This window comes from Microcaecilia unicolor, chromosome 1 (assembly GCF_901765095.1).
Source record: "Microcaecilia unicolor chromosome 1, aMicUni1.1, whole genome shotgun sequence".
In the NCBI taxonomy this organism is placed as follows: domain Eukaryota; kingdom Metazoa; phylum Chordata; class Amphibia; order Gymnophiona; family Siphonopidae; genus Microcaecilia; species Microcaecilia unicolor.
In genome coordinates this window covers 735,910,948-735,937,301 of record NC_044031.1, presented here as the reverse complement: position 1 = coordinate 735,937,301, position 26,354 = coordinate 735,910,948, and the positions used below count along the sequence as shown (strand labels likewise).

Genomic DNA, 26,354 nt, shown 5'->3' with positions numbered 1-26,354 from the left:
ACTGGCGGCGATCTCAGCATTTAGGTCGACCATCTCTAAGGTTGACCAAAATGTTGAGATTTGGGCGGGGCCGATCACACTTTCGAAACGAAAGATGGACGCCCATCTCATTTCGAAAATACGGTCGGCCCTGCCCCTTCGCAGCGCCGTCCTCCGAGATGGGCCCCCTTAGACATGGCTGGCTCCATTCGAAAATGCCCCTCCGGGTGAACCAGAAGTAAACAAGGAGACTTCAAATGATGATAAACAGTTTATTGATGAAGACTTGACACTGTACCGTGTTTCAGCTGTTAGCCTGCTTCAGGAGTCTTTATGTAAAATATGTAAAGACATCTATTGGTCAAAGAACGATGATACAATGAGAAGAAATGTGATCTTTAAAAAGACCTTTTTGTGAGCAATCCGTAGATCCTGAAGCAGGCTAACAGCCGAAACACGTTACTGTGTCGAGTCTTCATCAATAAACTGTTTTTCATCGTTTTAAGTTTCCTCGTTTACTTCTGGTTTGCCTGGTCTATTTCCCACTCCTTTCTGTGCTGCTGGACACTAAAAGAACATGTACTGAGGAGAAAATCCCTAGAAATACTTGCAGTTAACAACCAGGTGGAGTCTCATATCACTTGGCACGGATATTCATATCACTCCCCTGGTGACTCTATCCATGTGTATAGGTTTAATCATCGACTAAAAACCACCTCCACCCTAATGTTGTAATTGCAATGATAATAACTTAAATTTTCACACTATCATGTGCAAATATATAAATGTACGGAAAGACACTTAGCATAAGGAGCACGTATACTCCACAATTCAGACTGGCGTGTGACAGCCAAGAAGCTGCGTTCAGACACAATACAGCTAAATGGTGTGAGTTTCCCCCAGAAGAAGCATAGCGAAACAGGCACTGTCGGGGCTTCTACACACGCCAGTCTGAATTGTGGAGTATACGTGCTCCTTAAGCTAAGTGTCTTTCCGTACATTTATATATTTGCACATGATAGTGTGAGAATTTAAGTTATTATCATTGCAATTACAACATTAGGGTGGAGGTGGTTTTTAGTCGATGATTAAACCTATGCACGTTGATAGAGTCACCAGGGGAGTGATATGAATATCCGTGCCAAGTGATATGAGACTCCACCTGGTTGTTAACTGCAAGTATTTCTAGGGATTTTCTCCTCAGTACATGTTTTTTAGTAGTTGATACTTACAATTGGAGAAGGTCAGGCCATATAGTTTTTTGTTTTTACCAATCTTGGACACTAAAAAGAAAGCATCGGCAAGTAGATATGTTTTAAGATCAGCTTTGAATTTAGATGATGAGGGTTGTAATCTCAGGGATCCATAGCCAAGGTCCTTGGACAGAAAAAAATTGAGTTTCTGGTGTGTTCGTGAATTACCATACAATAACTAGGGACTATAAGCTGATTTTACTGGGCAGATCTGAGTGTTCTAGAAGGGCTGTAAGAAATCAAATGACATGAGAGGCATGATGGTTCGATAAATGTAAAGGAGGAGAAAAGACTCCTTACGGGTATGGAGTACATACAAAAAGTCACAAAGATAAGGAAAAAAGTCCAAGGAATCCAAATATGAAAAGTCCATAATGTTTACTGCAGTGGAATCCTAATATTAAAAGTCCATAATGTTTACTGCAGTGCAAACCACAGATGCTTTTATAGATTACTAGCAGAAGCCCAAAGATGTGCACATAACTTTAGGTGCACTCACTTATGCCAGGTCAATGACAGTCAGTCACCGCATAACTTACAAAATTCTGTTACTAGTCTTCAAGATAGTAGCTTCTAGTGAACCATCACACCTAGCAGGGGCGTAGCCAGACAACAGATTTTGGGTGGGCTTATGCAAGAAGTGGGTAGGCACCAAGTGTTCTCCCCCTCCCTCCAACACCAAAAAAATATCTCAGCTGGCGGGAAAACGCTTCTTTCCACCTTGGCAGTCTGCAGCAGGCATGCGCTGAAAACTGAGCGTGTGCAGGTGCCGGTATCGTGGAAAGTAGCATTTTCATTACCATCAGGGGGAAGTCTTCAGCTGGCGGAGCTTGGGATCCCCACCAGCTACTACTAAACGTGTGCTACTGTTGGGTGGGCCTGAGCCCTAAGTGGGTGGGCCCTGGCCCACCTAGGCTCACCTGTGGCTACGCCACTGATACCTAGGAAAGTAAGAGGCATGACCCGACATGGAACGTGTGCCGCATCAAGAGTGACCAGTCCTCTGTCTATAATGCTCAATCTTCTGATGAGTCAAACACCCAAGAAAGATTAAAAGCACATAAGATACAATTGGTTAGATAAGATTTGATGAGCGTGGATTACAGAAAGCGCTTGTTGCATCTTATCTAACCAATTGTATCTTATCTGCTTTTAATCTTTCTTGGGTGTTTGCATCATCAGCATTATGGACAGAGGATTGGACTCCTGATGCAGGCAGGTGTGCCGAAAAACGGTCCGTGTTGGGTCATGTCTCTGACTTTCCTAGATTTGATGATTCACAAGTAACAGAGTTTTGTAAGTTATGCAGTGGCTGAGTGTCATTGACCTGGCATGTCAGTGTACCTAATGTTGTGTGCACATCTTTGGGCTTATGCTAGTATTCTATAATCTGTATGCACAGATGCCGTTATAGCATTGGCACTCAGGACACCCCTTTACTGTACCTAACTCATGGTGCCCAATTATAGAATTGCCCCTATAGCTTCCACCGAAGAGATGGCCAAATGAATATTTCAATTCAAAAAAATCCCGAATTTTAAGTACTCTGGCAATCTTAACAAAATACAAACCAGATACTGTAAAAACGTGGATACCGTGATGACAGTGGAAGCTTGACCTGGCATTCAGTTCAAACGCTGTAAAAATCAAGCATTATTACTATAATATAATATTTATTATGGAAGGTTCTCAGATGAATATTTCTACATATTATGATATTTAGAGGCATATTTTCAAAGCACTTTGGGAGGCTAAGTTCCATAGGTTTCTATGGAACTTTGGGAGGCTAAGTGCTTTGAAAATGAGCTTGTTAGTTATTTAAATCTTGGGTATAATGCTGCCTTGACACCTTCTGTTCTCAAAGCACTGCTGAGAGGTTTTACATTGCTAATTGTAGACACTTACATGTAATCCTTGTTTAAATACAGGCTCTGTCAAGAATGAATCCAACATGCGAATAACTGAAGCTCCCTGTTAGAAAAAAAAAATAATGCAAGGTAGTTAATGAGCTGAGAGATCCAGGATCTCTACAACTGCCTGTAAAAACTCGATTTAGATTTGTTCACACCTTTTTCAGCAGTAGCTCCATTCAGGTATATTGGGTATTTCTCCATCCATGGAGGGCTCACAATCTAAGCTTGTTCAGTGACTTGGTGAAGGTTACAAGGAGCAGCAGTGGGATTGGAACCAGGCACCTCTGGATGTCAACACCTGTGCTCTAACCACTAGCCTCAATAACAGTCAAGCTTGGCTATACACACAGGTCTGGTAGAACTGTGTCTGTGGGATCACGATTTATGGTAGGCTGCTAATTTCCTGTCCCTGGCAGCCCCATAATCCTGGTGAGCTTGTGAGTACAGGTTTAGTCCCTACAACTTCTTTGATGATTGCACCCCTAACAAGGAAGTCCATGGCTAGAGGGAAAGGCATCAGGAGAAAGACATTTGGGTGGGCCATGGGAAGGAAAGGCATGGAGGTCCACTAGGAGGCTGTATAGCACTGGAGCAATCAATGCCTAGAGGTGGCATCAGTCAATACCTATCATCATGAATAATAGTCATATAGTTCTGCTAATGTCATAACATTGCACTCTTATCATTTTGGGAGCACAATATTCAGGCTGTCTAAGGATTAGCTGGATCCAGTAGGAAAAATGAAATAAAGATTACGGGGTCGACATTCAGCCAGCGATGGCGAGCATTTTGCTGACTGCTGCTGGTGATATTCCTGGATATTCAATGTCGGGCCATGTCTGGGCTTCGGCATTGAATATTTGGTTTATGCTGTGCCTGCTAGCACATTGCACATATTCAGAACTTAGCTGGCCATGGGTTGCCGCAAAAAGATAGGACTGTGTTCTTTGTGGTCCCATTTATGCTCTAAACTAGGCCAGCACTTAACCAGCCAAGTGCTGACTCTGCCCCTGAATGCCCCCAAAATAGCCAGCTTTCACTTAGGCACTAACCGCTAGCTTGATAACTGATTAAATGCCGCTGAAAATTAGTGGCTAGCCCCAAACAAGTGACTTAACCAGTCAGCAACCATTTCTGGCCAGTTAAAATTTTTGAATATCTACCAGCATAAAACAGTGGAGGAGACCAAAAAGACATCATATCAAAAAGTGTCGACTAAAGGTTCTTTATTAAAATCTTCACCGAGACACGACTTGGCTCGTGTTTCGGCCTATATGGCCTGCATCAGGAGTCTAAAAATATTACATAATAACGTAATCATAAACTTATACATTCTAAATAAAAATACATATTCAAACAATAAAATAATTATTTAAACAATTTAAATAACGAAATAATAATTTAAACAAATACCCCCCCTTTTTATTAAGCCACGCTAGCAGCTGCCAGTGCGGTAATGCTGACTTAGCCCATGGGCTGTGTCGGCATTGCTGCATGGCAACAGCTGGTGCAGTTTGATAAAAGACCCCCTAAATAATCAAACTAGAAATACATCCAATTTTCAAAGAAACTAAGAATGCTTTTTTTTAAAACACATTTTAAATGTTAAAAAAATGTATTTAAAACATTTTAAAACTTTCTAGTTTGATTATAATTTGTTTACATTATTATTTCATTATTTAATTTTGTTTAAATTATTATTTTATTGTTTGAATATTCATTTTTATTTAGAATATATATGTTTATGGTTACGTTATTATGTAATATTTTTAGACATCTGATGCAGGCCATATAGGCCGAAACCCGAGTCGTGTCGGGTCTTGGTGAAGATCTAAAGTACCTTTTGGACACCGTTGATGTGAGGTCTTTTTGGTCGCCTCAATTGTTGTGTTATATCAATGGAGGACAGTTCTTCTGTTTTTTGTTGCTTTGAATATCCACCAGCATATAATTAAAAATCCATAAATCTTTAACATGCTTCTCTATTAATAAGTGACTGTGAAAATGAGGATCTTGGATTTTTATAAGTTCCTATAATGGAGCAATAATCACACGTTCCCTGATGTGGGTGCAGAGCAACCCCCTTCTGATGGTGAGAATTATGAGGGGAGGGGAACCAAACAACTGCAGTGAGCAAAGGGCACCCGTCGACCCGTGTAGCTCAGTCAAACTCAGCTACACAGGAAGGTTGGATAAAGTGTTCAGGCCTGATCATGGCAAGGCCTCCATCACCATGTAAAGCTCTGTTCGGCTGCACCAGCCTCCTTCCCTACAATCCCCTACCCCACTCCTTGCTTTTCTTCACACCCAGAGACTGATGTGGTAAAGTGTGCAAGGCTTTGCACACAGGATAGCTCAGCTTTTGCACACAATTATGTCTGTGCCCTATGTAGAAACAAGTTTTGCGCATAAATGTTGGCAATGATTTTGGATTCATCCTTATCTTTTAAAATTCAGATTAATAGTTTATTTAGGAAAGTCTTTTTGAGATTGAAACAACTAATACTTTTATGAATATCAATTCAGGCTGTTGGTTCAGAGTCTTATTTTGGCCCAATTGGATTACTGTAATGTGCTATATTTGGGCATATCAGTAAAACTGAGGAATCGTCTGCAACTGTTACAGAATATGGCAGCTCGTATGATTTTTGGAATGAATACGTTTGATCATGTGTTTCCACTACATTGGCTTTCGTTGCAAGCAGAAACATTTTTTTTTTAATCTTGTATTATTTTTAAGATTTGGCATGCTTTGACATCAGTGCAGGTCATTCATTTGGTATCTTATTCATCTAGATGGAGCTCCACACATTCATTGCATCAGATGGACCTTCTTGGACCTCTAAGGGAGTTGGATTTTAAAATGTTTTGAAGAATTCTTTCTCTTATCAGGCAGTCCAAGTTTGCAATAAGTTACCATCTATTTGAAAAATCAATCTTCTTATGTGCCATTTTGGAAGGATTTGAAAACTTTTCTTTTTAAGAATTATGTGCACCTGGATGTTTAAATAGACATGACTTTGCGTCTCAGTCTCTCCTTTTCCTTCCTGTCTGTATTGTATAATGTATAAGCCGCTTAGCTGCCTATGTGTAGGCCTCATGCAGTATATCAAGTGCTTGTAAGATAAATAAATACCTACTTTTCAGTTTTGTATGCATTAAGATATCTTTTTACCTACTTTTTATTTTTATTAAGTGCATGTAATACCTAAAAACACTTATATATATATATATATATATATATATATATATATATATATATATATATATATATCTACTATAATAAAACTCACCCTCAACATTCTGAGGACACTGACGTCAGTGAAGCCAAGCCCTGACTTCCTTCAAAAAGGTTCGAAGGTTCGAAGATAGAAATAACATCTAGACGGACTCTTATAGTATCTATGGTCTTTGAACAGGACTTGAATTTGGTTATGAAACTTTACTTTAAATATTCCTCAACACTGTTCTATGGACACAAAATTTGGGTTTATCCCAATGTTACAAAAATAACACAGCAAAGGCGAAAACAATTCCTTGCATTAAGAGATGAAGTGAGAGCACTGGGAGCAATTTTTACTTTGGTATATCCTTGTAAGTGCATAATTCGAATGTCTGGCATTAAATACGTTTTTTTTGAGCCACCTCAACTAAAGTCTTTTCTGGACGCTAAAATTCCATCTACCTGAATAAGAAAATTGATTCAGCAATTAAAGAAGAATTAACAAACAGGACTATGCCAATTTGAGGCAATTTCCTTTTTCTTTTGGACTATATTTCTCCTTAAATTTGTTTAGTCCCCTCCCCCCACTCTTTGGTGGTCTAAGGAAGAGTGAAAAGATTACTTTGTTTAATATATGCTAGATTTAGCATCTATGTTTTCTTTGAAATATTTTCTCTGTATTACTTTGCAAACTGATTATGTTTGTATTTTTGTGAAAATTATAAATAAAAAAAATAAAATAAAATAAAAGGTTCGAAGGTTTGTGGTGGTGAAGCCACCAAAATTGCTCCGGGCCCCGCCCTCGAGGGCGGAGCAATGGCAGAACAACGAAGGGGTTGGCAGGGAGGGAGGCAGGGAGGCGTGGGGGGGTGGGAAATCGCTCCGGGCCCCGCCCTCAAGGGCGGGGCAATGGCAGAACAACGAAGGGGTTGGCAGGGAGGCGGGGGGGGGGAATCGCTCCGGGCCCGGCCCTCGCATCAAACGTCATGACGTTGGGGGCGGAGCAATGGAAGAATAACGAAGGGGTTGGCCAGGGAGGGAGGGGGGTTGGCGACGAGCACCTTGCTAGTGCCCGTTTCATTTGCTCTGAAACGGACCTCTTTTACTAATATATATATATATATATATATATATAAGATTTTGAAAAAATGGGCCTGTGAAGAAATGGGTTGGATATCACAGTCATTTGAGAGATTTAACCTTTAACCCTCTTATGGTGCTCAAAAAATGTTTTGAATTAGAACAGTAGCTATACGGATATTATCATCATTTGCCTCCTAATTGGTTTTTGAAAAATTCTCTTCACTGTGACACGTGAAATGAATGAAGTCATACAAAAAATACATAGGTTTCATTTTAACCAAGTAGCATTTATGATTGTAAAGACACCTTCAAATTTCATCTTCACAGTAGGGTTAACATCCACTTCCACAGACTACCTGCTGAAAAAAGGAAGAGGGGGGGCTGAAGATTTTACCTTGCTGTAAGCGATGGAATCAAATTGCTCACTGATCTGAGCTGGCGTTTGCACCTCATCTTCCTTTGACGTGAGAGGATGTGATGAAGGCAATGCGTCAGCCTCCATGACACGATAGACATCATTAAGCACAATCAAATCTTTCTGCAAAATAAAAAATATATATATTTATTTATACAAAAGCCATTATGAGATTTGTGCAGAGCCACTAGGATACTGCAGACATTGGGTAAGACATTTAAAACTATTCCTTTAGACCAATTCCTTATAGAATTTCTTTTTTGCAGGGTTAGGATGAGTTCCCCTCACTCCCCAGCAGTTCGGATCTCTAATTATTGATTCAATTGATCCTGTCTGGAGGATCTCAGGCAGCAGAACTTGAGCTTAAGTCCTGGGCCAAGACTGTTCCTAGGGCTAGTTGAAGCTGGAGACACTGGGGAGGAAGCATTCACAGTCTCTGGAGGGAAGGAAGTGTTCATTATTGCTCAATGGCCACTCTTAGGGGGTAATTCTATGACTGGGTAACCCTGTAAAAGCAACCCAAGGCCGTGCAGTAGGAGCCTATTCTAGAACAGAGCCAAGGTGCCTAGGTTTTGTTATAGAATACAAGTGTAGCCAAGTATCGACACATCTAACATGTAGGTGCCTGCACTGTTCCCTCTAAGCTGAGCGGCAGTCCGCCACCTACTGTCCTGCCAGCAGGGGGTGGTGTTTCACTATCATATTTTTTCAATAGTGAGGGAAAGGCCAGCTCTGCAGAACTCCAGGGAACTTGCCTGTCTCCAGCAATTGAAAACACAATATTGAAGCACCACTCCCTACTGGTAGCAATGCAGTCGGAAGACTCCCGCTCAGCTTAGAGGGAACAGTGGGCACCTGCATTTACACCAGCCATAGAGCTGATGTTAAGTGCAGCTGCCTAAATATGTACTCTTGAAATTACCCTTGTAAATGAGAGCCCCACCTATGCCCTGCCCAGACTCCTTCCCTATGTTTGCCCCTCTTGCAATTTTCGCTATGGAAGTTAAGCAGATATTTGCAGAATATTGACACGTGGAGGGGCATAATCGAACTGCGCCGGCGAAATAGATTGCCGGCGATCTTTTTTGGCGGTGCCGCAAACAGCTGGCCGAACCGTATTATCGAAAAAGATAGCCGGACATCTTTTCTTTCGATAATACGGTTTGGCCCGGCCAAATGCCAGAGTTCACCAGGTTTGAGATGGCTGGTTTTATTTTTCAGCGATAATGGAAAAAAATGTCGGCGATCTCAAACCCGGCGAAATCCAAGGCATTTGGTCGTGGAAGGAGCCAGCATTTGTAGTGCACTGGTCCCCCTGACATGCCAGGACACCTACCGGGCACCCTAGGGGGCACTTTTAAAAATTATAAAAAAAAAAATATACAAATACCTCCCAGGTGCATAACTCCCTTACCTTTATTTTATTTATTTATTTATTGCATTTGTATCCCACATTTTCTCACCTCTTTGCAGGCTCAATGTGGCTTACAATACATCTTGAGTAGTGAAGATACATGACTACTACTACTACTACTATTTAGCATTTCTATAGCGCTACAAGGCATACGCAGCACTGCACAAACATAGAAGAAAGACAGTCCCTGCTCAAAGAGCTTACAATCTAATAGACAAAAAATAAATAAAGTAAGCAAATCAAATCAATTAATGTGAATGGGAAGGAAGAGAGGAGGGAAGGTGGAGGCGAGTGGTTACAAGTGGTTACGAGTCCAAAGCAATGTTAAAGAGGTGGGCTTTCAGTCTAGATTTAAAGGTGGCCAAGGATGGGGCAAGACGTAGGGGCTCAGGAAGTTTATTCCAGGCGTAGGGTGCAGCGAGACAGAAGGCGCGAAGTCTGGAGTTGGCAGTAGTGGAGAAGGGAACAGATAAGAAGGACTTATCCATGGAGTGGAGTGCACGGGAAGGGGTGTAGGGAAGGACGAATGTGGAGAGATACTGGGGAGCAGCAGAGTGAGTACATTTATAGGTTAGTAGAAGAAGTTTGAACAGGATGCGAAAACGGATAGGGAGCCAGTGAAGGGTCTTGAGGAGAGGGGTAGTATGAGTAAAGCGACCCTGGCAGAAGACGAGACGGGCAGCAGAGTTTTGAACCGACTGGAGAGGGGAGAGGTGACTAAGTGGGAGGCCAGCAAGAAGCAGATTGCAGTAGTCTAAACGAGAGGTGACAAGGGTGTGGATGAGGGTTTTGGTAGAGTGCTCGGAAAGAAAGAAAATATACATTTAGTATAACAGAAGGATCTTGGGTACATGATAATGATAGAACATGGTAGTAGTTTGACAAGCAAATATTATAAGACAGTACTGGATATATGTATAGGAGTTCACATTTGTGTGCTGAGCCCCCCCAAATCCCCCCAAAACCCACTCCCCACAACTCTACACCATTACCATAGCCCTTATGGGTGAAGGGGGGCACCTACATGTGGGAAGAGTGGGTTTTGTGGGGGGGTTGGAGGGCTCAACACTTACCACCACAAGTGTAACAGGTGGGGGGGGGGATGGGCCTGGGTCCGCCTGCCTGAAGTCTTGTGCAACCAACAAAAACTGTTCCAGGGACCTGCATACTGCTGTCAGGGAGCTGGGTATGACATTTGAGGCTGGCATACAGGCTGGCAAAAAAGGTTTTTATTTTTATTTTTTTAGTGTGGGAGGGGATTGGTGACTACTGGGGGAGTAAGGGGAGGTCATCCCCCGTTCCCTCCGGTGGTCATCTGGTCAGTTGAGGCACCTTTTTGAGGCTTGGTCATGAAAATAAAAGGACCAAGTAAACCCGGCGAAATACTGATTAACGCTGCTTTTTTTTTTCCATTATCCGCGAAAGCTGGCCATCTGGTAGCCACGCCCATGCCCACCCATGTTCCGCCTTCATTACGCCGCCGACACGCCCCCTTGAACTTTCGCTGGCTTGGCGACGGGAAAGCAGCGATGGTGTCAAAAAATCTGCTTTTGATTATACCGATTTCGCCGCTTTTGAGAGATCGCCAGCCATCTCCCGATTTATGTCGGAAGATGGCCGGGGATCTCTTTCGAAAATAAGCCCGTTAAGCACATATGTGCACACAATTATCAGCAATTATTGGTCATTAGTACCAATTAGCAGCTAATTTGCCTGTTTAATTATATGCATAACTGGCAATAGACTACAATTTGCATGTGCAATTTTGCATCCTGAGCGGTGTAAGGGGGGCAGTTCTGTGGCAGGGCCTCTCCATTTAAGCAGTCCAATACTACACAGGGAGCACCTCTTCTATAACAGCATCTGGGTGACTCGATTCTGTTGACGCTAGACTAAACCCACAATGCTGGGTCTAAATTCAGGCACAACCCTTTAGGCCAGGTCAATGGCAGGCCTAAATGGTGTGCCTAATTGCCCCATGCAACGCGTGTAACTTATAGGAGCTGATATTCACACTGCAAATTCTTTTCCTTCCAATATTCTGTAGTTCTTTTCCTTTTCTGTGTTTTTTTGATTTTGTACATCACTGTGATCTGCAAGTTGGTCTTAAGCGGTATAGCAAATTCTAATAAACTATAAACTATAACTAAGCCTTTTGTTGAATTTCTAAATAATAATTAGGCGACAAGTCATGGAGGGGGGGAGTTCAGGGAGGGCGGGTTGGATAACACGTTGATGTTATGATATTGTGGATGTCAAATTTGAATTTGGACGCATGCAGATATCCTGAATTTCGAATGTATCGCTAAATCTTTACTCATACAACGGAATGGGGGGGGGGGTTGCTGGGACGGGGGGGATGAAAAGAAAATTCATTAATGAGAAGATTGGTGGTTGTTTATTGTATTGTATTAGCATTTATTCATGGTGAACTGTTACACCTATGTTATTGATCTTTTTGTCAATAAACAGACTTAAACATCTAACAAAACTATCATTTACGCCTTGTAAAAGGCAAGTTAGTGTTTAAATGTTGCCATTACAGCAGCATTTATAAGTTTTCCCACTTAAGTGTGTGACCTGCCCATAAACAAACAGAGCAGAGCAAGATAAAACAGCAAATATAATATTTATTAAAATCAGATGCCTGATGACGTAGTCTTTAAGGACCCTGATAGTGAAAAGTTCAGCCCCTGATGCAGCCTCTGGGAGGTGAAACATGGTCATGTCTGGGCATCTGATTTTAATAAATATTGGTCCGCTCTGTTTGTTTTAGGACTGCCAGAGCCTCTGTTGTCTGTGCATGCCCTGCCCATTTTGCAGTTACATGCTAAAGCATTTTGGCGCTACCTTATAGAAGATCACCTAAGTGTAGTTATGTGCGTAACTGCCATTTAGGTCGTTTTGGTGCTTAACGTCCATTTAATCACTAAAATTTAGATCTTGAATTTGTGCTGCAACTTGTGAATTATCGCCCTAATTCTGTAAAAGTCGCCCAAAATTGTGCATGCAATTTAATTGAATAACAATCTAATTAGTGCGGATAATTGGCTTTTTAACAAACAATTATTAGCACTAATTAAAGTTAATCTGAACTTTTCGTGTGTTGATTTAGATGAAAATTGTGAGGTAAACAGTATAACAGAGAACCAAAAGGGAAAAGAAACATAAAAATCCAGGTTGTAGCACAAGGTCAGCATACTTGGATTTATTACTGTCTGCAGTAACAAAGTCTGGAACAATTATAGAACATGAATGTGGTCCATTGTAATTTACAACTGTCAGATCTTAACATTGTTATCTGTAACTTCCTCCCTTTCTCCAGGGCTCAGTGCAAAACTTCATTTTTTTAATCTTTGCAAAGTTTTGCTTCTGTTATGGACCATATTAGCATCAACTCTGCCTTGCTCATGCCATTGTCAACACAATCTCCAAGCAATGTGGCATTTTCTGCTTTTCTAGTAAGAATGATCCCCACAGGTAAATCTTCAAGATATACTATGGTTCTCTTAAAATCAGGTTTGTCAAATTCTAGTCAAATAACAAAACCTTCAGGTTGACATAGATCGTTTAATGAGCATCTGCAAAGTCTGTACAGTTGCTTTCAAGTGTTGAGTAATTGTGTCTATTCTTTCTGTGTGAGTAATTGTATTTATACTGTTCTGCATTCAAGGCTTTACTATGTCATTTGAACTCCCCCCAGTAAGAACTAAAAACTTCATTCTATATGATATGAATCTGAGTGGATATGAGTTTGGCCCATAGGGTTTGGTTGTGGTGCAGTGTTTGCTGATGCTTTATTGACTGTGGGTGGATATGAGTTTGGCCCACAGGGTTTGGTTGTGGTGCAGTGTTTGCTGATGCTTTATTGACTGTGGGTGGATATGAGTTTGGCACACAGGGTTTGGTTGTGGTGCAGTGTTTGCTGATGCTTTATTGACTGTGGGTGGATATGAGTTTGGCACACAGGGTTTGGTTGTGGTGCAGTGCTTGCTGATGCTTTATTGACTGTGGGTGGATATGAGTTTGACCCACAGGGTTTGGTTGTGGTGCAGTGTTTACTGATGCTTTATTGACTGTGGGTAGATATGAGTTTGGCCCACAGGGTTTGGTTGTGGTGCAGTGTTTGCTGATGCTTTATTGACTGTGGGTGGATATGAGTTTGACCCACAGGGTTTGGTTGTGGTGCAGCGTTTGCTGCTGCTTTAATCCTTTTCTTGACTAATTTTTCATGTGTGACCTCAGCACTTCCACCCTGTGCAACTGACCTTCTGATTTCAATTCATGTTGCTGACCGCTGCAAAGATTTTGTATGTATTGCTGATGAAGCCAGCACATTCTTGAAAGGGTGGGGAATGGGCAGGACTTGCACTTCCACAGATATCTTATAGAATACTATAAGTTATGCACTTATCGTCAGCATTTAGGCTTGCGTAAATGCCTGCACCTAAATTATAGGCATGTGTTTCACCTTTTACACTAGGATTCTATAAAGGAAAGTGGGTGTCTACTTTCATTATAGAATAGGCCCCCAATAGATATCTAAACATAGGAGCTGTGTTATAGAATTATCCCAATATTGGCTGAATATAACCACTACTCCTTTAGCTACTGCAATTTAAGACATTCACCCCCTAACTCTATAAAAGTCACCAAAAATTGCATGTGCAAATTTGGACACGCACCCACTTTGTGTACGCAATTTAATTGACTAAAAAGCCAATTAGTACCAAAGATTGGCTTTTTAACAAGCAATTATTGGCACTTATTAGTTTAATTGATATTTACGCACATAAAGTTAGGTGCAGGATCTGCGCCTAAATTTTATGTGCAGCCCAAGAAAGAGGGTATGGAAATGAGAAGATCATAGGTGTTTCAGGGCGGAGTATAGGTGTGGTTTTGAGTTACACGTACAATTGGGGCATCACACCTAAATTTAGGCACGGGCTTTTGGCACCACGTTTTTGGTGGTGAAAACAGCAGTACCTAAATTTTACACTCAACCCCTGCGCTTAAGTGCAACTCTATAAATTGCAGCTAGCTTTAAGTGGAGGAGTGGCCTAGTGGTTAGGGTGGTGGACTCTGGTCCTGGGGAACTGAGTTTGATTCCCACTTCAGGCACAGGCAGCTCCTTGTGACTCTGGGCAAGTCACTTAACCCTCCATTGCCCCATGTAAGCCGCATTGAGCCTGCCACAAGTGGGAAAGCGCAGGGTACAAATGTAACAAAAATAAAAAATTTATAGAATTCACCCTTTAGCTCTGTTGCCTATCTAGATAGCAGCACTGAATATATATATTTTAAACACCAAGGCTAACCTTTAGAAAAATACGATTGCCACCCGGACTAAGAATTGACCCACTAATTAGGCCTTTAATGGAAGAAGTAACTAACTTGTTAGTCTCATTCATACACACAATAGTGACACGGGCTGCACATACTGCAGTAGGACATGTGTCATCCACTCCTACCCTAGCTGAGATAATATTTATCCACCTTTCTGACCTCATGTGAAACTTTCTTTAAATTAATCACCTTACCTTCTAACTCCTCTTACTCTCTTACCTATCTATGGGGTCCTTGTACTAAGATGCACCGAAAAACAGCCTGTGCTGGTGTAGACGCGTGTATTGAGCACACACAGGTCCATTTTTCAGCACACCTGCAAAAAAGGCCTTCTTTGGGGGGGGGGGGGGGTTGAAAATGGACGTGTGACAAAATGAAAATTGGCCCGCATCCATTTTGGGCCTGACACCTTACCGCCACCCATTGACTTAGCGGTAAGATCTCACACATTAATCGGGCAGTAATCGTCACCGCGCGTACAATGCCAATTACCGCCCGGTTAGCACTGTTTTGGACGTGCATAAAAAATGAAATTACTGCCCGGGCCACACGGTAGCCGGGTGGTAGTTCTGAAATGTCACGCGTTGGGCACGCGTAGGCACATACGTGGCTTAGTAAAAGGGCCCCTCTATGTTAACCATGTCTCTGACCTCATGTGCAACCTTCTTTAAATTAGTCCCCTTATTTTCAAACTCTCCTTACCTATCTGTATGTTACATCTTTGCTTTACCCTTCAGTATCAATTAAAATGTTCTATTACATATTGTGTTGACATTGTAAGAAGTATACTATCCAGCTTATTTTCGAAAGAGAAGGATGCCCATCTTCGACACAAGTCAGGAGATGGGCGTCCTTCTCCCACGGGTGCCCAAATTGGTATAATCAAAAGCCGATTTTGGGCGCCCCCAACTGCAGTCCATTGTGGGGACGAACAAAGTTCAAGGGGGCGTGTCGGAGGCATAGTGAAGGCGGGACAGGGGCGTGTTTATCGGCCGAGGACAGATGGGCGTCCTCGGCCAATAATGGAAAAAAGAAAGGCGTCCCTGGCGAGAATTTGGTCCACTTTATTTGGTCCCTTTTTTTTCAAATCCAAGTCCCTAAAAAGTGCCCGAACTGACCAGATGACCACCGGAGGGAATCGGGGATGACCTCCCCTGACTCCCCCAGTGGTCACTAACCCCCTCCCACTAAAAAAAAAATAATAATAACTTTAAAAACTTTTTTTGCCAACTCTATGCCAGCCTCAAATGTCATACTCCAGTCCATCACAGCAGTATGCAGGTCCCTGGAGCAATTGTACTGGCTGCAGTGGACTTCAGGCAGGCGGACCCAGGCCCACCCCCCCCCCAACTGTTACACTTGTGGTAGAAAATGGGAGCCCTTCGAAACCCACCCAAAACCCACTGTACCCACATGTAGGTGCCCCCCTTCACCCCTTAGGGCTATGGTAGTGGTGTGTACTTGTGGGGAGTGGGGTTTTTTGGGGGGGCTCAGCACCCAAGGTAAGGGAGCTATGCACCTGGGAGCAATTTCTGAAGTCCACTGTAGTGCCCCCTAGGGTGCCCGGTTGGTGTCCTGGCATGTGAGGGGGACCAGTGCACTACAAATCCTGGCCCCTCCCACCACCAAATGCCTTGGATTTGTTCGTTTTTGAGATGGGCGCCCTCGGTTTCCATTATCGGCGAAAACCGAGGCCGGCCATCTCTAAGTCTGGTGATCTCAACATTTAGTTCGACCTAAACGCTGAGATTTGGCCGTCCCCGACCGTATTATTGAAACGAAAGATGGACGCCCATCTCGTTTCGAAAATACAGGTTGCCCCGCCCCTTCACGGTGCCTTACTCGTAGGTGGGCGCCCTTAGAGATGGGCATCCCCGTTTGAAAATGCTCCTCCAAGCCATACTTTGTATTGTTATTTGAATATTTTTACTGCTGTGTCTATTACTTACATTTGAGTGAATTGTTTCAAAAAAGGCGGTAAACAAATTCTAATAAGGAAATAAAATAATAAATAAATAATTATTTTGACTCTTGTTGTAGAGGAGACAGAACTTACGATATGCCATTGTTCTTCAACATGATCAGCTCCCAGGTATTCCACATACGAGGCAAAACCCTCATTCAGCCAGAGGTCATTCCACCACCTCAGGGTCACAAGGTTTCCAAACCACTATACAGAAAGTAGAAAAAAGAGAGGTCTTAACAAGAGTTATTGACAGTGCAATCCAGGGGCTAAGCCAGACTTTGGCGGGAGGGGGGTCCAGAGTATGAGGTGAAAGGGCACATTTTAACCCCCCCTGCCACCGCCAGCCCCCCCCCCCCCCCCCCCGGCACCATTGCCGGCACCCCCCCCCCGCCATTGCTGACACCCTCCACCGCCGCCAGCACCACCATCAACAACTTTGACCCCCCCCCTGCCGACAACCCTCTCGACCCCCCCGCCCACCCACCGTCGCCTACCTTTGCTGGCAGGAGACCCCAACCCCCCGCCAGCTGAAGTCTTCTTCCTTTGTTTGGTTTCTGAGTCTGACGTCCTGCGCGTACAGCGTGCAGGACGTCAGACTCACAGAAACAGAGCGAAGCCTTGTGATCTGCAGGGCTTCGTTCTGTCTCTGTGAGTCTGACGTCCTGCACGTTGTACGTGCAGGACGTCGGCTCAGAAACAAAATGAAGGAAGAAGACTTCGGCTGGCGGGGGTTGGGGTCCCCCGCCAGCAAAGGTAGCAGACTGCGGGTTGGCGGCGGGAAGGGGGGTCAAGAGGGTTGTCAGCAGGGGGGTCCAGGGCCAAATCTATGGGGGCCTAGGCCCCCGTGGCCCCATAGTAGCTACTCCCCTGGTGCAATCTTCACTATATGTAATGAACAGAATGCCTGATATTTAAAATGATTTTAACTGGGCAGGAGAAGCTTATGCCGGTTAAATCGAGCTGACCAGGTGATCTCTGAATTTCAAATAGTGCCACTGAAATTCAGGAGATTTATTTATTTATTTGTTGCATTTGTATCCCACATTTTCCCACCCATTTGCAGGCTCCACTATCTATCACTGGTTAGTGCTGGGGATGGAATCTGGGCCAGTGGCGTAGCCAGACAACCGATTTAGGATGGTCTTGAAAGTAAACTGGGGGGCCCAAAATTTCTTCACTACCATCTCCTCCCTGTCCCCCCCCCCCCCCAACTCATAGAAATACCCGAGCTGGCAGGGATCCACAAGCCCCACCAACCAAAGACCTCCTTCTCACTGAACGGACTCTTAAAACTTGGTTTGCCTCTAGTAGTGTCTGTGTTCTGCTACTGCTGCAGGCCACATTCTCAGTTTTGCGCATATGTAGAAACTGAGCGTGAGTGGGGGAGTGGGGAGGGGGAGGGTAGCAGCAGCATGAGGACACTACTGCCAGCAGCCCAAGCTTTAAGAGTCTGTTCAGTGCAGTGGCGTAGCCACAGGTGGGCCTGGGTGGGCCGGGGCCCACCCACTTAGGACTCAGGCCCACCTAACAGCAGCACTCATTTAGTGGTAGCTGGTGGGGATCCCAAGCTCTGCCAGTTGAAGACCTCCCCCTGATGGTGCTGAAAACATTGCTCTCCACTTCAGTTTTCGGCGCATGCCTGCTGCAGGCTGCCAAGGTGGAGAGCAGTGTTTTTCCGCCAGCTGAGATATATTTTTAAGTTGGTGGGGGAAGGGGTAGAACACTTGGTGCCCACCCACTTCTTGTCTAGGCCCACCCAAAATCTGCTGTCTAGCTATGCCCCTGGTTCAGTGAGAATGAGGTCTTTGGGTGGAAGGGTTTGTGAATCCCTGCCAGCAGCCACACTAAGGAAGTACAAATTTTGGGTGGGCCTGAGCCCAAAGTGGGTGGGCCCTAGCTCACCCAGGCCTACCCACGGCTATGCCACTGGTCTGGGAAGAGCTGGGAATTACCAGGTTAGTGATGATTTTCATTCTGCTAACTGGGTAATTGCCTGGGTAAAGTTAAGATAGCAAAATGGCCGTCCTAACTTTATCCAGGTAGTTAACTGTGCACCGGGCTGAATATTGTCCAGCAGCCCAGATAATTCCTAGCAGCTAAGCAAGTCCCAGTTATTCAGTGCCCGGTACCCAGATTAGGCCTAGCATTGAATATCCAGGTCAAATTCTGCCCATGGCAGTCAGTGCCTTAAAAATAGCAGACCGTTATAGGCTCCTTATTGGACCCAGAATGCTTTCTGTTCATCATAAATGGTGAAATATGAAGTACCTTGTACAACACTGATTCATTAAGCTGCAGTAACTTTTAAAATGAGAAACCCACTCTATTAGTGAACTGACCCCATTGAATAAAATGGAACAGGCAGATAAGAACTTCAGCTTCATGAGTCAGCCCTATATGTTGGATAGATAGATAGATAGATAGATAGATAGATAGATAGATAGATAGATAGATAGACAGACAGACAGACAGATAGATAGATAGACAGACAGATAGATAGACAGACAGACAGACAGATAGATAGATAGATAGATAGATAGATAGATAGATAGATAGATAGCACCATCTATCTCACAATCACAATCACAGCGCCTATAGGCCACCTAATCCCAAATATCTTTTTCAAAGCGGCTAAGAATATTCAACATTATAAAATTCACACATTGTAATCCAATAGACAATCAAAAATAGAAAGAACTTAAACTTGTTTTAAGTATTTTAAAAAAGAAAACATTTCAAATATTTACAAAACAGAGCAAAGGTAGGTTGTTGTTTAACGGATTACTATTCCAGTACTGAAATGCTATCTACCTAAGTATTTTTTCTATGGTAAAAAAATAAATAAATAAAGGTAAACAATCAAACTAATAGGCAAAATCAGAACCTATGGAAATCAGAACCTATGGAAAAGGAATAGTGTCAAGCTCTCGTTACCTGATGGGCGAGTTCATGGGCTATCACGGTAACCACTCTCTCCTTATTACCAATGGATGATATCTTCTCGTCATACAAGAGGGCCGTCTCCCTGTAAGTGACCAGCCCCCAGTTCTCCATAGCTCCTGCATTGAAATCAGGCAGAGCTATTTGATCTGGAACAAAAACAACCCTGATTAATGTATTTTAAAAGTAGTGCTCCATGTTCTATTATATTTATGAAATGGTCTATATTATGAGTTCAGAACTTTGTGACTTTGCAATTACAATGCAAAGTTGGAAATGATGAAGCAGTAGGAGTCATATATCTTATTTGGGGCAAACCCTTACAGCCTCCCTAACCATTACTGCTAGCAGGGGCCGCCATGGTAGAAGCAGCCTTCTGCTTTATTATTTATTATTATTTATTGCATTTGTATCCCACATTATCCCACCTCTTTGCAGGCTCAATGTGGCTTACAATTCATCATGGATACTGGAAATAGAAGAGAATATACATTTGGTTTTACAGAGGGTTTTGTGTTACATGGTGGTGAAATACATGATGGTGATAAAGCAAAAGACATTATAAAACAGTTCAGGAAGTTTTAAAGATTATACAGTTACACATGTTGATCTTTATGATATATCTTGTCGAAGAGATACGTTTTCAATAGTTTGCGGAAATTAGTCAATTCATAGACCGTTTTCAGGTTACGTGGCAGCGCATTCCAGAGCTGCATGCTCGTATAGGAAAAGGTAGATGCATGCATTGATTTATATTTCAGACCCTTACATTTGGGAGTATGAAGATTAAGGGGTGTGCGAGAAGATTTTTTTGCGTTCCTGGGTGGTAGTTCTATTAGGTCTGACATGTAGGCTGGGGCGTTACCATGGATAATTTTATGGACTAGGGTGCAAAGTTTGAACGTGATGCGTTCTTTGAGTGGGAGCCAGTGTAGTTTTTCTCGTAGGGGTTTCTGATTGAGCTATTAATTTTACTTGTTAACTGTGTTGATGTTGATTATGAGATCGTTTAGCAAATAAATATAAACATTAATATCTTCCCTTGATCCCAGGGGTTTAGCATATCACTTCCTGGACAGACTCAAGCCTGGCACGCCCCGGTGGGTGGGGATCTGAAGCAGGATCCTGCAATGCTACAGCTTGAGCTACAGTCATCCACAGAGAGATGCTTGTTTTAGGCTGTAGAAATTGATGGAGGTAGACTATAGTCGGGAACATTATTTGACGTTATAACAGGAAACGGTTGAGTTCAAGCCCAAGAGGATTTGACAGTTCCACAGCCACTAGAGCATTCTGCCATGCCAGTGTCTGTTTTTCATCCAGGTGCCTCAGAATTCGTACCTGCATCTTTTGAGTTTCATTATTTGATTTGATTTACTTAATAAACAAAACATACAAAAAATGTGTTCTAGCAGTTTCCAATAAAATGATTAATTAACAATTACACTAACATACATTATTACAAAAATAAATACAGCTAAAGGAATTAGTCCTCTAGCTATGTAAATAGGAGAATCCCATCTACATTCCTTACTTCCCTTCCGTTATCACTATATCTGTCAGAGGAACTATCACATGTATATAGCTCGTCTATTAGTCTGCTTTCATCGGAGAGCACATGGCGATATTCATGCCAATGCATGAACATAGAAGTGTTTTACCTGACTTTGGCAATGGATAGGGAACCTTGTAGTACTGGTCAAAAAAATTTAGAATTTTTCCTGTTACGTTCAAGGCATATTGCCCTTGGCTTTCATTGATGGCTTTCTCACGGGCCCAGATTCGGATCTGAAAGCAAATAACATGAGACAACGTATAAAGAACCGTCCCTGTGACCTTCATGGGCCATCTAAATGCAGACTTACAAAATCCCAGCTCACCTGAGGTGTACTGCCAGGTTCTTCAATATAACCAAAGTCCGAGACTATGAATGCCAGGAGATATGTGGACATCTTTGGAGTTTCTGCAAACTTGGTTCTCAACCATGTTTCTCCATTTATAATTTCTTCATCAGTGCCTAAAATAACATGAACATTTTTTATCAGTACGAATGTGTAACCCCTGTGGAAAACAGCCAGTTCTCAAGATGAGGGCCATTACTGGTGTGTAGCAGTGGATGAGGCTTTGATCCTGGTAAACTAGGTTCAATTCCCACTGCAGCTCTTTGTAACTCTGGACAAGTTAATTAACCCTCTATTGCCCCAGGTGCAAAATAAGTACCTGTACATAATATGTAAAACTGCTTTGATTGTAACCACAAAAAGGTAGTATATCAAGTCCCATCCCCTTTCCCTCTTTGAAACAGCATTCAGATGGCTGGCTGTCCCAATCCTTTGCATAATAGCTTATGAAAATATGCAAATATCCACAAAAATAGGTCAGGAGATCCTGTATATTTAGAGACTCCCCCCCCCCCCTAACATTGGGATTGTATAGAGCAGGGGTGGGCAACCTGACTAGGTTGTGGCCCTCAAGGGCTGAAGTTGACCATCCCTGGTATAGAGGGACTAGGCAGTTACAAGAAACAAAGATTGAACATCTCACCATCAACCAGTACACTCCAAGGCTAGGTATGCCTAATTTAATTAAATATGAATATTTCTATTCCACTTTACCTCACACTTCTAGGTAGATTACAATTTCTGCTGTAAGCAGATCTATAACAATAGTTATTTATTTATTTGCTACATTTGTACCCCACATTTTCCCACCTATTTGCAGGCTCAAATACAGTCTAAAAAAACAAAATATAAAAGTTCAAATACAAAGATACCATTAACAGTCAGATACTGTAAAGCATAAATCAGACTTGATCAAATGGCCTAAAATAGAGTAAAAATGCAATATTACTCTCATATTGAAGAGTACCATCTTTAACCCATCCTCACGTATAGACCCTAGATCTGTCATCAGCTCCATAAAGTTCCCAGCAGAAAGCTCAACATCTGCCAAAGATGTCTAATCTGCTTTTCTGGAGCCCAAACTTTGCAATTCTGGGTACTTCTTGGCTGGACTATCTGAAATTTCTCTGTTGCCAAGTCATTTCGACACATCAGTTTATGAGAGCAGGGGCTCAGACTCCTGAAGTGCCTGTGAGTGAGTTTCACCCAGGGAAATGTTTGATTTTGCTAGGGTTGTCTCTAAGTATGTGTAGTCTCGGACAATACTTTGATTGCATAAAAGAACTGTTCTGGCAACCCAGGCCCTAGGGCCCTTTCTTTTGCAGGGGGCAAAAGCAATCTTTTAAGGCCTTTTGTCTTGTTGCCTCCTTTCCCAAAAGACCATAGAAACCACACAATCATGGCAGATGGGGTGTTCTAAAATTAAACCGTCAGTGGGGTAACTGAGCCAGATGAATTATTGAGCAATCAGTTCATTTGTCTAGTGCAAACAAAATAAAAGCCATTGCCATCCACAAAATAGTCACTGGACATCAACACACACTAGATGTTTCTTTGCTTTTCATTCCTTAATAAAGGCATTCTTTGGAATGGACTTGCTTGGGCTTCCTCATGTCGTACCTATGCAGATGGGTGCAGGCTTTCTCTCTTCAGTTGACGAACTGGAATACCTATCCTGAAACCACTGTAGATATTTCAATTCATAAAATGAATCCTTGATGACAGGCAGCGGAGACAACTCCAACAAGGTTGGTGAAATGCGGTATCAGATAGCAGCCTGATCTAAACTAGAATGCCTATCCTGAAGCCACTACAGATAAGCTCCTACTAAATCCTTTTCTAATTAACTGCAGAATTTCAACTTATCTTCCAGACATCCCATAAACTCCGAAAGGAAACTCTACTTCTTTACACACTAGACATAATTCTTCAGTGGGCAGGAGTAAATCTCCTTTCACCAGTTCCCACCTCTGGTACTAGTTCCCACCTCTGGTCCTCCTACTTTCCAGATCCTCCTTTTGGATCACCTGAATCCCTACCATAAGCCCTCTCCTGGGTGCCCAAGAGCTCCTGCCTGGAGTCTCAGCATTCGCTGACCTAGAACATGAGTTAGGATGGACAAAGAAGAAAGGAAATGAACGTGAGCTGTAGTGGGCTCCTGAGTTTTACAGAAACACTCTTTAAACAGATCCCTTCACTGGGAGTGTCTGAAATCTACCTTGGGTTCACATTTTAAATGCATACCAGTACTAGAACACCAAATACAGATAGACAGAGTTATGATGAGCTATCTTGGGGTGAGGAGAATTTTCAGAGCCATTTACCCAGGTAAGATGGCTTGTCCGAGGATTGCTCTCCTCTGTCTAGTAAAGGTATCTGTGGATTTCCATTGTGCATGTGCTTCTAGCTACACTATAAGATGTTCCCAAAGAAAATAACACACATACATGACATTTTCACAAGTTCATACATTATTCTCCCTCCCCAACTTCACCATCTGCACAAAAAGGCAGGTACAAAGAATGCAGACATTTTTAATGCAAATCCTTTACACTAATTTACACAAAAATCAGAAGAAACTACAAAATCATAGCACAACTTTTTATTTAAAGCTGACCACGTACACTAAGGACTACTAGACATTTTCAACAGGAGGTTCAATCCTGCTTTGGCAGCACTGGCCATAAAATAATCATGTTTCCCTTGTTCTTAATCTCAGTTAAAAAAAAAGTTTAAGAAGGGACCATTCTCCGTTGTGGTTTAGACCTTAAATTTGATCTTAGCCAAAAGGCCGAGATGCAGGCAGGTGCAGAATATTCTATTTTATCATGGAACCCATAGAGAAGAATTAATTTTCACCAAGATTCTGCTCATTATTCTATTGAGGTGGACCAGTTTCTGGGATCTATCTGGGAACTGGGCAGACTAGACATAGGAGATAATTCTTAGGTGACCCCGATGCTGCAAGTGAGATCCTATTTGGGTGCCTGGATTCTGTTCTAGAATACTGGGGCAACTTGGACTCAAGGTGCCTAAAATCTGAGCACTCCCGATTACACCAGCCATAGACCTGATGCAACTGTCCACACCTAAATGTAGCAAGGGCACACATCAATTACAGTATTCTGTAAGGGGCAGGCAAAAGTAGCAACATTGCCCATGCCCCTCCCATACTCCGCCCCCTTGCATTTACTTGCTATGCTGCTTTCATGTACTCTTACAGAATAATGGTGAGCTGATTTGCTGCCACTTACATGCAAAAGTGCAGGAATTCTGTACATTCATGTGCACTAGGGGCACTTAAATGTGGGTGTTCTATTGTAGAATTGTCCTGATGAGCACTGTTCCCACTAAGCTGAGCGGGAGTCCTCCAACAGCATTGCTGCCAGTAGGGAGTGGTATTTCAATATTGTGTTTTCCATTGCTAGAGACAGACAGGTTCCCTGGAGTCCTGCAGAGCTTGCCTTCCCTCACCATTGAAAATATGATAGTGAAACAGTACCCCCCCCCCCCCCCCACACACACACACACACACTGGCAGGACTGTAGGTGGAGGACTTCCACCCAGCTTAGAGGGAGCATTGCTGATGGGCCTTTTGGAGGAGATTCTATATGGCACCGAAAAAATCGGTGCTGAAATCAGTGCTGACTGATTTAGATGCCAATTATAGAATACTAGTAAAAAAGGCCCGTTTCTGACACAAATGAAACGGGCGCTAGCAAGGTTTTCCTCGGATTGTGTATGTTTGGTAGAGTGTATGTGAGAGTGACTGTTTGAGAGTCAGAGTGAAAGTGTGAGTGTGTGAGAGAGAGAGTGAGTCTGGGTGTGAGTGTGTTTGTGAGAGAGTGTGTGTGTGAGAATGAGAGTGTGTGCAAGTGTGTATGTGAGACACAGTGTGAGAGAGAGTGTGTGTGTGTGTGTGGGCGAGAGAGAGAGAGTGTGTGTGAGACACAGATTCTCTGTGAGAGTGAGTGTATGAGACTAAGCAAGTGTGTGAGTGACTGTGTGGCACATAGAGAGTGAATGTGATACAGTGTGAGATAGAGTGTGTGAGAGTGAGAGTCAGAAAGACATTGTATATGAGAGAGAGAGTGTGAGCCCTGCCCTCCCAATCCATGCCCATCTGTCCCCTGCCCCCTCCATTCATCCTTTTCCAGCAATTCCCCTCTCTCCCTGAGCCCTGCCCTCCCAATCCATGCCCATCCATGCTCCTCTGTCACCTGTCCCCTCTATTCATCCCTATCCAGCAATTCCCCTCTCTCCCTGAGACCTGTCCTGCAATCCATATCCATCCATGCCCATGTGTCCCCTCCATTCATCCCTTTCCAGCAATTCCCCGCTCTCCCTGAGCCCTGCCCTCCCAATCCATGCCCATCCATGTTCCTCTGTCACCTGCCCCTCCATTCATCCCTATCCAGCAAATCCCCTCTCTCCCTGAGGCCTGTCCTGCAATCCATATCCATCCATGCCCATCTGTCCTCTCCATTCATCCCTATCCAGCAATTCCCCTCTCCCTGAGTCCTGCCCTTCTAATCCATGCCCATCCATGCTCCTCTGTCACCTGGTCCCTCCATTCATCCCTATCCAGCAATTCCCCTGTCTCCCTGAGGCCTGCCCTGCAATCCATATGCATCCATGCCCATCTGTCCCCTCCATTCATCCTATACCAGCAATTCCCCTCTCCCTGAGTCCTGCCCTTCCAATCCATTGCCATCCATGCTCCTCTGTCACCTGGCCCCTCCATTCATCCCTATCCAGCAATTCCCTCTCTCCCTGAGGCCTGCCCTGCAATCCATATCCATCCATGCCATCTGTCCCCTCCATTCATCCCTATCCAGCAATTCCCCTCTCTCCCTGAGTCCTGCCCTCCCAATCCATGCCCATCAATGCTCCTCTGTCCCCTGCCCCCTCCATCATCCC

The 26,354-nt window shown here is 43.2% G+C and overlaps 1 protein-coding gene across 1 annotated transcript in view; it reads right to left on the bottom strand.

Annotated features, from left to right (window-relative positions):
* LOC115459872 (aminopeptidase Ey-like) overlaps positions 1–26,354 on the bottom strand; it is a 327,255-nt gene that overhangs the window by 68,433 nt on the left and 232,468 nt on the right. The window contains exons 3-8 of the mRNA XM_030189685.1: positions 21,413–21,549; positions 21,194–21,320; positions 19,527–19,681; positions 16,683–16,796; positions 7,846–7,989; positions 3,138–3,203 (exon numbers count right to left, since the gene is read on the bottom strand). Of these exons, the coding sequence (XP_030045545.1) occupies positions 3,138–3,203; positions 7,846–7,989; positions 16,683–16,796; positions 19,527–19,681; positions 21,194–21,320; positions 21,413–21,549 (743 nt within the window). The remainder of the gene's footprint in view (positions 1–3,137; positions 3,204–7,845; positions 7,990–16,682; positions 16,797–19,526; positions 19,682–21,193; positions 21,321–21,412; positions 21,550–26,354) is intronic.